Source organism: Phalacrocorax aristotelis, chromosome 1, assembly GCF_949628215.1.
Source record: "Phalacrocorax aristotelis chromosome 1, bGulAri2.1, whole genome shotgun sequence".
NCBI lineage: Eukaryota > Metazoa > Chordata > Aves > Suliformes > Phalacrocoracidae > Phalacrocorax > Phalacrocorax aristotelis.
The window spans coordinates 166,236,778-166,250,294 of NC_134276.1; the positions used below are offsets into that span (position 1 = coordinate 166,236,778).

General features: G+C 37.0%; 1 protein-coding gene across 7 annotated transcripts in view; it reads left to right on the forward strand.

The window, feature by feature from the left end:
- Nucleotides 1-13,517, forward strand: part of ANKS1B (ankyrin repeat and sterile alpha motif domain containing 1B) — a 450,718-nt gene that overhangs the window by 113,410 nt on the left and 323,791 nt on the right. For all 7 annotated transcript variants that reach the window (XM_075080262.1, XM_075080270.1, XM_075080279.1 and 4 more), the window contains exon 9: nucleotides 1,954-2,094. In XM_075080262.1, the coding sequence (XP_074936363.1) occupies nucleotides 1,954-2,094 (141 nt within the window). The remainder of the gene's footprint in view (nucleotides 1-1,953; nucleotides 2,095-13,517) is intronic.

Here is a 13,517-nt window from a genome sequence, read left to right on the forward strand (position 1 = left end):
ACTTTATTCTCTGGTACAACAATTCTGAGATTTAAAATATAAACGTACAGCAACCACCATGGAAAATGGCATCATAAATAGAAGGGAAAGACCTGTAGTCTGCTTCCTTTGTCTATGCAGATGTATAGCAATAATAGTCCTTCACGACCCACACTCTGCAGAGTTAACCCAATCCTTTTAATAATCTGTGTAAGAATATTGGTTGCTATGGCAACACATTCTGTGGTACCACTTGACTGTCAAAATAACCTTATGAAATATCTATGCTAAGAATGTTTTAGAAATTGAATTTTAAAATAAAAAAGTAAATAAATCCACCTAACTTTAGAAGGTATGGCTAGATGCATGAAGTCTGCAACAAGGGAACAACCATTTTCTAACTGAGGGGAATCAGACTAGTAGCGATGGATATATCGTGTTTCTCATCTTTGGTGAGTGAGCTGAAATAGAATTTAGAAATATTTTTTCTGCTTAAATTAACGGTATACCAACCACATCTCTGTATAAGTAGTTAGCACAAGAGTCAAAGGTTAAATGATCCTCAGATGTTATGCAATTTGAGTTAGTACCTGTCTGTGCAATGCCTTTGCTTCTTTTACAGTTTCCATCAGCTTGTGTTCATCTTCAGATCTGCTGCTGTTTCTCCACCTCTTTTCCCCCTCACTTTTCCTTCAGCTCTGCATTCCCTTTCTTGCAGCAGACTCCACACATTTCTTTATTCCATTGGCTGAAATAATCTGCGGTTAAGTGTTGGGGTTTTTTTAAATTTTATTTTTATATGGGCCTCATAGCAGTGCTTTGGAGCTAATGTTGCCACCAGATTAATAGATGCGGTCAGCCATTGCTCAGGCAAAAATCCAGCCACTTCTGAAAGATTGTTTAAGAAATATAAGCATTCCTAAAGACAGCTGAATGTTGGGTAGGCTGCACAAACGAATACCAAGCAGGCTAGAACAGCTATTACATACTCCAATTTAAAAATGGACAAAGAATTGAGGTGTGGGTAAAATTTTTTTTTTGGTTGCTGTATTTTTTTTAACGAGATTTTAAAAATCATTCATTATTGGCTCAACTTTCCTCCTCCTCCTGAAATCAATAAAAGTTGCCACTGCCATTCATTCAGTTGGGGTGGATTATCCCATGTGTGTAGCAAAGTAACATTAAGAAATGGGAACTGTCCACTCTTCCTGTTTCCGACTGTTGTAAAAAATTAGTATACTGGTTTAAGCAAAAATCAGCATTATTCCCTTATCACTGAGACCAATATGGAAGCCTTAATGCTCACAACTGAATGACTTTTCCTGTAACTTTCATCCCTTCTAGCTGACGAAACAAAATAAGAGAAGTAATTTTTAAATAAAATTTTTGCCTACAAAATAAGCTAACATGTTTATTATTGGCAAATATAAAATAAAAATTGAAACCTCATATTTTGATTGCAGAAAAAAATTTTCAAAAACCTTGAGTTGATCCAGGCAAATGTAATACAGCTGTACTTTTCTTTTCTGAATGCAACAGATAACTAGTGAAGCAAGATCCCCCTAGTTCATATTATTTCCTTCTTGGGGGTAGTAGTTTTTTATATATAGACGTTAGTTTTTATACTCTGTGGTGTATCCTAAACTTAATGATGTTAAAGTGAATTTTAAAATAAAATGAAATGGAAATTGCCAATTACTTGATAATGAAGAAAATAAATATATATTTTTAATGTATGATGTTATGTTCACTCATATTTAAAGTATAATTGCAGATAGGTTAATATGCCCCTTCCTTAGAAAGTGTGATTTTCATACAGCAAATTGACAGTTGAGTAGTTATTTTGTATTAAAATCGCAGTTTATGTTTTGGAATTTATAAATGGGAATCTTTTAAGTTCTTCTCATTAAGTGAAAAGTTTTTTTACAATATATCAATGTGTTTAACTTGACAGTACTGTTTCTTTATGCACAGAGGCCCTCTTCAATATGTGTACCACCAAGGGAGGAAGATGATGACGACGCAGGTGAAAATACTTGTGGCCCTTCAGGTTTATGGGAGGCATTGACACCTTGTAATGGATGCAGGAACCTTGGATTTCCAATGCTTGCACAGGTATGTGTTTACCTTTTCATCATAAAATGTTAACTATAAAAGAGCTGCTTAATCTCTTCTCTGTCTTACCTCTTACAGCAATTTCTAGTCTTGACTTATTCCCTTCATAATTGTTACCTTCAGTCTTCATTTTAACCTCAAAATCCAGTTTTAAAATTAGATGTCAAGGTTCAGTCATCCTGCTGTAATACTCATCCAGATGAGGTTAATATTGAGACTGTTTAACGTTTATCCCCATTTTAGACAGATAGTTTTTATGTTGCATAGCTTTCTCTTCTGATTCAGTGTGGAAAGAAATTTTGAAGTCACATCGTTTCCTTTGGGATAAGTACTTTATTTTTGACCATCTTCTAATTAATATAATGACATCTCAGCTACTTTCTTTAGAGATTTAATTGAGGACATCATGCATACCTCAGCTGATGTAAGAATATAGCCTAAGACTTCTCTTTGAAGATTATGTGAGTTAAAAAGTAAAGTCCCCAAACATTTTCAAATGCTCGTGATAATCCAGAGGAGAATAAATAAAAACGGGTAATGTACTTGAGTCTTAAGTCCCAACAATTCTCAGAGCAGACCAGTCTGCAGTATCCACCAAGGCATGCCAACAGCTGTATCCTGAACAAGTGATATTGTATTGCTACAGAACAGGGTGATGCTTATTGCTGCTTCTGGGTCTCCCTTGTTCTCTCCCTGCACTGTAGTTAAGCACTCTCGTTTTTGTAATATTTTTCCTCCGCTTGTTTTGTAGCATTGAATGGAGGCCTGCCAAATTTCTATTTAGAAGTGTCTGTTTTTTCTTTTGCATCCTTACTTGGCACTGCATTTAAATAGCTTTGTCAGATTCTTGTGTACCAGATTGGAATTACATATCCTGTCTCACCACACTTCATACACTGTTGCTTTCATACCGTGACTGGACGTTTTATTCCTTTAGTCTCATGGGACTTGCACCTGTTTGAAGTCAATGCTAAAGCTTCCACTGCCATCAGTGGAAACAGGATACGGCAACTGATGTGCTTGAATAACAATGAGCACTGCCCTGTCTTTTTCTAAGGAGCTTTTATATTGCTTTCCCCTTTCAGTAGCTGTTTTGTACTTCATACTATCTATCATTTTAGACATTTGGCAAGGTGCAGAGCTGTCGGAATTATCCTGATTTACAATAGGAGTGCTGTAGTTACTAATTCCTCATATTTAAGGACTTGTTTCAAAAAATATTTCTTAAATGGAACTTTTCTTATTTAAATATGTATCACCTATAGCTTAATTATTGTTAAACTTTCCTATGATGAACACATATGCTATTTTGGAGTGATTTCCCAATTTTAAAAAACACTTTTGTTTTCCTTGTTTCTTTTTAATGCAAGGTATATGTAAAGTGTGTTATAAAATTGAGGAATGCATTTGAAAAATAGAATAAAGTTAGCTTTGTTGGTTGGTATCTCCTTCCTTTTTAGAGAGATTAATTTCAAGAATTATGTAAGTTTTAGCATAGTGACTCCTGAATTAGTTTTATTCACGGTACTTAAATTTTAAACTCAGCCTTAAACTATCTCATCTTTCTTGCTCTGAGAACTAATAAGATTTTTAATGATGGGTACAGGAAAGAGTATAATTATTCTGTGTTCATTTATGAAATGACAGATTGCCTTTCTAGATTGTTTCTCTCCATAAAAATTGAAGACAGAGACAGTTTTGTGTTTTTGTTGTTTTCTATGGAAGAAAGGAAAGAAGTTTAGTGGAAAATCTCCAAATTACAAACCAGTGAATTCAGTTTATAAAGTATTGCCATCACTGTATGCAATCTTTCAAGCTGTTAGCTAATCTGTTGGATCTTTCACATTTACTTCAGAATGCAGCAGAGAACATCTTGTTCTAAGAGATTGAGAACATCAATTATTTCTTTCAATTTTTACATTAAGACCAATGTGTTGAATTGGTCTCACAAATTATGATAGGTATAATCTGCAACAGCATGTTTTAGGTAAAAGTACAAAAATGTGTTTCTGATACTCATGTCCGTCCACTAACATATCAGAAATGCAGACTTCATCATGAAGAAACAATGAGATAATGGTGCTTGACGTCTTAAAATCCCTAATCTACTAAAGATCCCAAAATAAATAAAAGGGTCTGTCAGTTACCCTTGACCCCTAAAGACAAGTTCGTTTTTCCAGTTCTAGTTAAAAATAGATTTTACAGTTATATAAATATACTGTGTTTACTAATCAAAGTAGAACAAACATGAAGATTGATTCTTGGTTTATATACATAAGCAGAGGTAAAATGGTAAAATGAAAGTGAATTTTAGGTGAGATTATGATAGTATCCATTTATGACCTAATGAGCTAACAGTTGTCAGTATGCCAAAGAAAAGAGCAGTAATCTCCTTGACAAACTGGATTTCTTTATTGCAGTTATGGAAAAAGGCTTGGCTGGAGGTACTTCTGACATGCAGTATGTCATTTCTGTCTGCACTGTGCTGGGAAGTGTCATTTTAGAAAGGGCTGTTACAGAAAGTTCTGTGTAAATGGTTCTGCAGATATAATTTAAAACCTAACATAGCAGTAATACGGGTATTCTCAGAATAAGTAACTCTTTTTTACAGTCTCACAATTGGTGAAGTTCTGGAAGGGCTTGATGGAAAATCTTTTTGTGTCTCGTAAAAATTTCAGGGTTTTAGAAAGTGCCCAATTCGACATCAGAATGGAGCTAACAACCAGCTTCATCAACCCCCAAAATAATAATAAAAAAAAAAAAATCCAGAGAGCAAGGATACCCAGCTGGACTTTGGGAGACTGAAATTTAAGTGCCTCTTCTTACTTTAGCAGAGAGTGAATTAATTTGTGGGTTATGTTTCATGGTTAATATGGGGCTATTGCTTTTTTATGAAATTAATCTTTCTTTTTGGGCAGAAATTACATCCTTGGTAAAACTGATGCACATTTTTGTGAAATATATGGACTTCCACCAATGAATATTTTATATCTGAAGAAATCTTTCTTAGCAAATTCCAGGTTGTACATTTTTCTGGCTGTCAGTACAAAAGAAAAACCTTTTTCTACCTGTATAACTGAATAACTAACTTTTACAGATTCCAGAATTTCGAATAACCTTAAACTCACAGTATTTTACACAGTAAAAACAGTTTTGAAAACTTTCAGATATGTAAAACCCCAAAGTGCTTCTACAGAGTCTCAAATTCTAGCATTGCAGTCTCCATTGGAAACAGTTCACTCTGCAATGATATGTCTGTAAAACTGAGACAAAGCTTTGATGATATGATAGTACTAGACCCTCTTCCATGGATCTTCAGGTCTTGTAAAATCTTCCTCCAGTAACTACCAAGATTTTTAATGCTTTAATGGTTACGTTTCTGGCCATCATAAAATTATGATACTAATGAACATTCTTCCTGTCCAAGAACTGGAATAAAAGAACATAATATTTCATATATAGTTTTCCCTCAGAGTAGCCACAAAAATAGGAATTATATGACAAAGTGTAACATCTAGCTGGAGAGATCTCACTGTGCTGTAGGAAGGCCCTGGAGAGAAAACTGAGATATGATCCTTAAAAAATATTTTTGAGCAATGCCTGCTAATAATAAAAAAAGCTGGAAGCATTGTAGTGTCATTATTATTGACCATCTTAAACGAGGAATTAGTCAAGAGACTGATAATTCAGCTAAATGTAGACTGGGAAAGTTTAGAGGTAGAAATAGCATAATCAACTTCATATGTATACGGGTAGTTACAGTTATGAGGATTTCCAGAGAAACACAGGCTGCCAGGACAAAGTTCTGCAGGTAACTGTGTTGACACTACAGTTCTGTTTATGCTTTTCTTGAAGGAACCACAGCACAGATAATGATAGCAGTGAAGATACAGAAAGAGGGGCTTCAGTACAGTGACTGACCTTGACTACAAATCTGCTGAGACGGCTGACCAGAGTCAGGCTGTAAGATAGTACCACATTCTCTGCAGTTTGTAAATTGTAGTCATAGCTACAATATAACTGTAGATACACAGCTACAGTGCAGATACACGTCGCAGTTATTGAGTACATGTCCCATAGGTCCTATTTTTCAACCTGTACCACTCCCATGGTTGTAGTTGGAGACTGACTCCTCTGAAATCCAACCTTCAACTGATTTTTTTCCCCAGTCAGACTTTCAACAAGTTTCTCTTCCCAGTCTGCTCCTTTCCAATGCATATCTTCTCCATGCCAGTCTGTCTCTTGTTTTGGTTCAGGCACTTTGCTATACCACATTGCCTTTGATTAGTCAGTGAATGGAGTTAAGTTTCTGTCCTCACAAAGGCAAGAACAGCAAATTTAGGCTGAGTAAGGATTCACTGCTTTATATTTTTGGTAAAAGAAGTTTGAATGCTGGTCACTGCTCTATGTTTGTATATGACAGTTTATGTGGAGTGCCATAAGCAGAAGACTACAGGGTTACGGTCATTTTTGGGTGCTGCTTCTCCATCTGGTTAAATTTCAACCTGTGTCAAACTTTTTTTTCAGCATAGTAAAAGGTTTGAAAGTATCCCCGTATCAGAAAAGCCTATCATCTAGTAATATGAAGGGGCTGTGGATGTGGATCTCTAAAAGAGAAAAAAACCTGAAACTTGATCCTATCTCCTGGGAGTGTCTAATTTCTGTATCACTTTGTGCAAGACAGGCACTTCTACTGGCCTAGATTAAAAATAAAAACAAAACAACTCCCCGGAACATAGCTAGCTGTTTCCACTGTGTTCTGGAAGAAGCCTCATCTAGTAGGGATGTGATAGATTTTCTAGGGACAAGATGATCATGAATTCCCAGAGAAGGCAGCGTGCTTCTATTTAGATAGTGTATCTACATAGTTCACAAAGGTTTAGGGGCATTTTGCTCTACCTTGATTTAATGCAAACTAACATTGAGACAAAGTTCTTAAGAGAACTTTGAGACATGCTGAGATAAAAAAGCTGGTCCCAAATTGCTGTAGCACAAGCAAAGCCTGTGTTTTCATGTATGTGTATGGATAAGCTACACCAAGTTCTGCCTCTTGATAAACATTCAGTACACACTGGTCAAAAGACAAGATAAAATGAAAACTACAGAGTTTCACGTTTGGAATATGCTGCTTAATTCAAAGGAAAAAAGTTTTAGTATGTGGATATTGTCAGGGTGCACTCAGGGCTGGTGGCTCCCTGGGGGTGACGGCGTCAGGAGCCACAGGGCATCTCTGGGGTGGCAGGGCAGGTCCTCACCAGCTAGGGCTTGTCCCACCACCCCTGTGAGGGAGCAGGGCAGGCTGAGGGGGGCAGCTGGGGGCAGCCCTGAGTGCAGTGCATCAGGCAAGGTCATGATGCTGAGACAGGTCTAATGTCAAGCCAGAAAGTCAGTCCACACATTGGGGTTGGGATCAGGCCTGGTGAGGTTAATCAGGAGCAAAGAGCAGATCACCAGGATGTCCACAGTGAAAAGGCAGGTCTGAAATGAAGCTGGGAAGTCAGTCTGCAAGTCAGGGTCCAGATTGTTGGGGGTCCTTGGCTAGGCATGAGCACAGATGTGGCAGTTAGAGATGGGCACTCCTGGAGCTTGTCTCAGGCAGGAAATGAGGGCCCAGGGCTGAGCTGAAATGGGGCTGCTGGGCCCATGGGTATGAGTGTAGGTAGGGGCCCCAAGTGAGGCTGTTCAGGGACTGTAAGACCTATTGCTACACTCAGCACTGTGACAGATATTGATAAAAGTGATAAAATATATAAACTGGAAGCTGAATTGGAATGCGGTTTTTATTTGACTTGTTATTGCAGAAAAGAAGAGTAAGCCCAAGAAGGAACACTTACTGATGTACTAGATTGCTTTGAATGCACTTCATATACAGGTTCTTCATATATGTGTGTGAACGTATTTCATCTGCATTTGTAGCTGCATGTCTTGGCTGGCATTTATATAGACAAAGTATTCCACCACAGGATCCTTTCCTGAAGATTCCCAGTGCTGCAAGAGCAGACAGGATTTCTAAAAACCCGTGTTTGCATGTCTTGTAATGGTCTGGCTATGTGGTACAGGGACAATACTGGTAACAGTAGGGTTTGAACTATGAAGAGTGCTGTGCATGTTAGTCTACTCTTGGCTCTCACTCCTGACTTATGGAGAAGACAGAACCTTAACTTCTGCAATCTCATAATATTTAAATGTGGAATAGGCATTAAGCAGCTCAGGTCTGGAGGTGAAGGTACTGGAATACTCAGCCATTTTTCCCATAAAGTCTCCTTATGGCAGAAACGTAGAAGATTGAACAAGATAGCTCCTTGTTCAACGAACAAGGAATAGCTCCTGTCTCCCGTAGTTTGCCTGAACATACTTTTTGGTAAAATAGTAGGAAGCAATTTGAACAAAGACAAGTTTGGCGAGGGCATTTGTTTGCTTTATCAATTGGTTAAGGGGTGCAAGGTAAGGAAGGGTTAAGGAATATGGTAAGTAAGTGTAGAGCAGTCTTGTGTGGCAGTAATAGAATTGTTTCTTGGTCTTAGAATCATAGAATGGTTTAGGTTGGAAGGGACCATCTGAGGTCATCTAGTCCAACCCCCTGCAGCAAGCAGGGACAACTAGATCAGGTTGCTCAGAGCCCCGTCCAACCTGACCTTGACTGTTTCTAGGGATGGGGCATCTACCACCTCTCTGGGCAACCTGTTCCAGTGTTTCACCACACTCATTGTAAAAAATTTCTTCCTTATATCCAGTCTAAATCTACCCTTCTTTAGTTTAAAACCATTGCCCCTTGTCCTGTCGCAACAGGCCTTACTGAAGAGGTTGTCCCCATCTTTCCTGTAGTTCCCCTTTAACTACTGAAAGGTTGCAATAAGGTCTCCCCACAGCCTTCTCTTCTCCAGGCTGAACAGCCCCAATTCTCTCAGCCTGTCTTAATCTTCTATTCTGCAGTGTAGATTAATTTACTTATTCAGCTCCTAATATATTTATTTTACAAAGTTTATCGGTACCCACATACATACATATATTTTCTTTGGAATAAGGCAGCATACTCCAAATGTATGAAACTGTAGTCTTCATTCTGTTTTCTTTTTCATGGATAATGTTCTTTGAATATTTCTCTGCTAACAGGCAAACAGGGCCTGATGTACAGAGATAAATACCGGGCTGTCTGCAATGTCAGAGAGATGGGTGGTCCAGAGTCCTGTGTGATCGTAGCAATATTATCAGTTTAAAGCAAGCAGTCTGCACACCTTAATCTTGACAGCCATGCCAGCATATTTTCCTAATTGTGATATAAAGTAATCATGGGATAAGGTTATGTCCCATTTAGGAAGCTGCTGGATCAGCTTAACTGCACTGTCTCTTGAATTAAGTGTTGCATATGTAACTTAAAAATCCTGACAGTTATTCCCTATGTTTGACATGACAGCCAACCAGGAGCACCATGTTTGTCTAACTGTTACAAAATGAAAGTAATGTCTGTAAAGAGAACAGTGCTGTTGCTATGGGAAAACAGAATTTCTATTTGAAAGCCATAAGTATAAATCTTCATGTTGCCCGTTGCCAGGAAGCATGGCTATTTACAAAAATATAGACAGATATGGAAAGTTTACTTAAATATTTAAAGAAGCACTATGTTTCTAGCTTAATGTCAGATTTTCATCTTTTTAGAAGCAATGAACTTCTGGGAAACCTTCACATTTACTTTTAAGACTGATCTCTGTTCTGCTTGTACAACTCCAGGGTTCCTAGAGGTAGGAACTCTAGCAACTTTGTGACAGGTTCTGCTGTGGAAGAGAAATTGCCCCCAAAAATGTCATTTATTTAGAGGGAGAGAGGAGAAAGTGGACTCCTGACTACGTTTTTAGGAGATAAATTGTATATAATGCTGTTTCTTTATCAGTATAGGCTGTGATAGGAATATTTAGTTTGGAGTTTGATGCATCAGTTAATTAGGGTTATTTATTTCATGTCCAACTTCCAGAAGATCATCATGTCTGTCTGTACTTCTTTTTATGTGATTTTAAAAAGTAATTTTTAATGCGAAGGAATTTTGTAGTGTTTATATTGTAGAAGCGGGTTAAGGTTATTCTGTAGAAAGCCTGACGTAAAAAATTATTATGTTGCAATTATGTTTACAATTGCAAAGGCAGTTCTGGATACATGAGACACAAATGAGCAAATAAATAGGAGGCTAACTCAGTTTTCACATAGAGATCAAGTCTATTCCTAAAAAGTCTCTGTGCTGATACGCTCTGGAGAGGGACAGCATGACACTATGCTGTCTCTTTCTGGAGAATTTTAATATTATATTCCAATAATATAGTAATTTTTTGAACTGCTCAGGTGCAGAAGAGGGAGTATAAAAGAGGGAGTTTTTCTTCTTTGGTCTTCAATAAAAACAAAGAAAAACAAAGAGCCTATTTTTAACTAAACACTATTGGCTGAAGTATTTTAACAACTTGGACCCAAGAAACGGTGTCATCCTTCACTAACAACTTTACCTCTCAGTGCATTCAGTGGAAGTACATTTCAAATTAGACTGATTTAGACTAGAAACAGATTTAGCTAATACTTCTTGGCATTATCTAATTTATAAGTTACAGGGGAGGAAACCTGTTATCTTGTGTGGTGATGTACTAATTCGATAGGTGATGATACAGTCATAGCAGAGACAGGAATTATTTTCCATTATTTTCCATTGAGGATCACCGTTAGCGAGGAAAGCTTTGGCATACAGTATACGTGGAACACGAATAGCCAGAGAAAGATTGTTATATTATCTATAATATTTTCCTACGGTTTCTAACCTTCAGTGAAAAATAGGATTATTTTTTTCCCTTCTTAATTTAGTAGATTACATGATGAGGTTACTTAAATGGAGTTGACATGGAGAGCTGTATTAACCATTAAAAATATTTCTGTTAAACTCTTGATTTGCAGTGTTGCCTCTTCTGCAGTAAGCTGAAGTTTTATTGGTAATTTCAGGAACACGCCACCCACACACTGAAGCAGCTACTGAAAAGTGCAATATGTATTCTGTCTAGAAAGAATCAGCAGGTGATGATTATACCCTGCTGAACAGTGATGGGAAATAAGTATATTGAAAAAAATTGTGGCTTATTTTAATGCTATGCTACATTTCCTTGATTATGTTTTAAGGAATGAAGCTGAGTGGTTTGTTCTTGCATGTAGTATGTAGCTTCTTAATTTCCAACATAAATTTCCAGCTGCCCGTGACTTCAAATGTCTTGCGGCAAATGCATTTTTACTGTACTAGTACAGTCTAGACACCGCCACACAGGTATGTAATGTAACCTGTTTATCCTTGGGTATTTTCAGAATTGACTGGACAAGACCCAGAGCAACCTAATGGTTAAGAAAGCTCTGCTTTGACTGAAAATTTGGACACGATGAGAGATCTTCCAGAGATCTCTCTCATATAATTACGTATAAATATCTACATTCAGGTTCTCTGTAAAATTCTAGATATGTGACCTCAGATGAACTAATTTCCTTAAAAATTTAGGACTGACTCAGTTTTCTTCAGTTTGTAAATTACTGTTTGTGAAAGTACAGCTATCCCTGTCCAGCACTGTGTAAATCTGGGCACTGCTCGTCTGTTCTGTCTCTTGGTGTGTGTGATTGTGAAACAGCAAAATCATAAAGGATGAGATAGAGAAAGAAGAGAGGTTTCAAATGGTACTGGAATTGTTGATACATGTTAGAAGTCATCTGAAGTGTTGATGACCATACTGATTTTTCAAGATGGATTTTAATTACTATTAAAAGTATTCAAATTCATGTAGAAATTGATGTTGAATTTGTCACATTCCTAACTGAAATATGGCACAGTGATCAAGTAGGAAGATCTTAAATAGCATAACTGTGTTACGTTTTGTCATTTTGTGGTTCGCAATGTAACCAGAAGATACACGTTTGCAATGTTTTTCCTTTCAGTATTGCCTGAGAAATTATGGGAAAATGGAAAAAAATTGATTTGAATTTACAGCGAATGGATGGCAGTAATGCATAGCAAATAATTTTGTGCATTCAAGGCTTCAACTTTATATTAAAAATTTCATGTTTGAACTTCAGTTGTTTCATAACAGAAATATTAAAGCAGTATGTTCAAACTTTAAAATTTATGTAGAAGTTCCTGGTTAGTCTGACCAAGTTTGGTTTACTGTTCAGTGTTACGTTTGGGGGAGGGGGAAGCCATCATAGATACTTTGTATTTGTTGTTTCTATGATAGTAACAGGAGGAAAAGAGTTTATGGACAAAAAAGCTGGTATTTGAGGTATCTGGAGTTAAGAGATCAGTTGAGTGGTGGTATCTGGAGACTGTGCTTACTACATGGATCTACCACATGGATTAGCCATTGAGTCGTGCTGTGGTAAGGTTGCAGTTCTATGAAGGGCTGTTTAAAGGCACTTGACACTTTGGGACTTTTTTGAGCCTAGCAACTTTTCTTCTGGTTTGGGTTTTGGTTTGTCTTTTTTTTTTTTCTTGACAGTGGTACAAATATACTTGAGAACCACTAACAAGCTAATACTGGAAACTGTGAGGGATTATTTTTTTTAGTTCCTTTTTTAGTAGTAGGGAAATTCATGGTTTCATAGAGCAAGTCCCTGGAGAAGCCTGCAAAATTGATAGAACCTGATTTCTTTCAGAAGAAAAGACCTGACTGACAACTGAGCATTTAAAAAGAACAACTTTGTAGTTTGTAGCTGTGAATCCTGTCTTGCTGTACAAAAGAAATTGTGTGCCTTGGGTTTAATGTCACGTCTGGCTGTTGTATTTCACTGAAAACTTTTATTACCAGTGCCCATTATACTCAGTCTGAAAATGAGATAAACCCTGATTCAACAAATTACTTAAGCCTACTTAAGCATAAGCATTAATGTGCTTAATCCCGTTTGGGCTTCCATACATACAGAACTTTAACAGGAGACAAGTGTTCGTAAAAATCCAAACCCGGTCTAAGGCTAAGAGTTTCTTAAAATCTGAACCTGGTTGTTATGAGTTTTCCACTATTAATAATTCATAGTTAAAGTGAACTCATGAATTGGAAGGCAAACAAAATTGAAACTGAAATTAAGGAGAGTCCATATTTGAGATATCGAAGGGAAATACGTAAGACTATGGTTGCTGCATGTTTTCCTGATGAGGTATTTTGGATTTGTTTATTGATAGAAAATGTGGTCTGCCAATTCTAGTCAAACACATGTTTTTACTTTAAGGCCTCTCAGAAAGGCAATTCAGCTAGGCAATGAGGAACATCATGTTTTATGTTTTTTGACCTAGAATGCTGTTAATCATTTGTGTTGCTGTAGAATGCAAATGCTCTATTCACTTTCCAGAACCAATAAGCAGTCCTGATCCATAAAATCTTACTATAATAAATAGAAATAAGAGTTATGTGAATAAAAATATA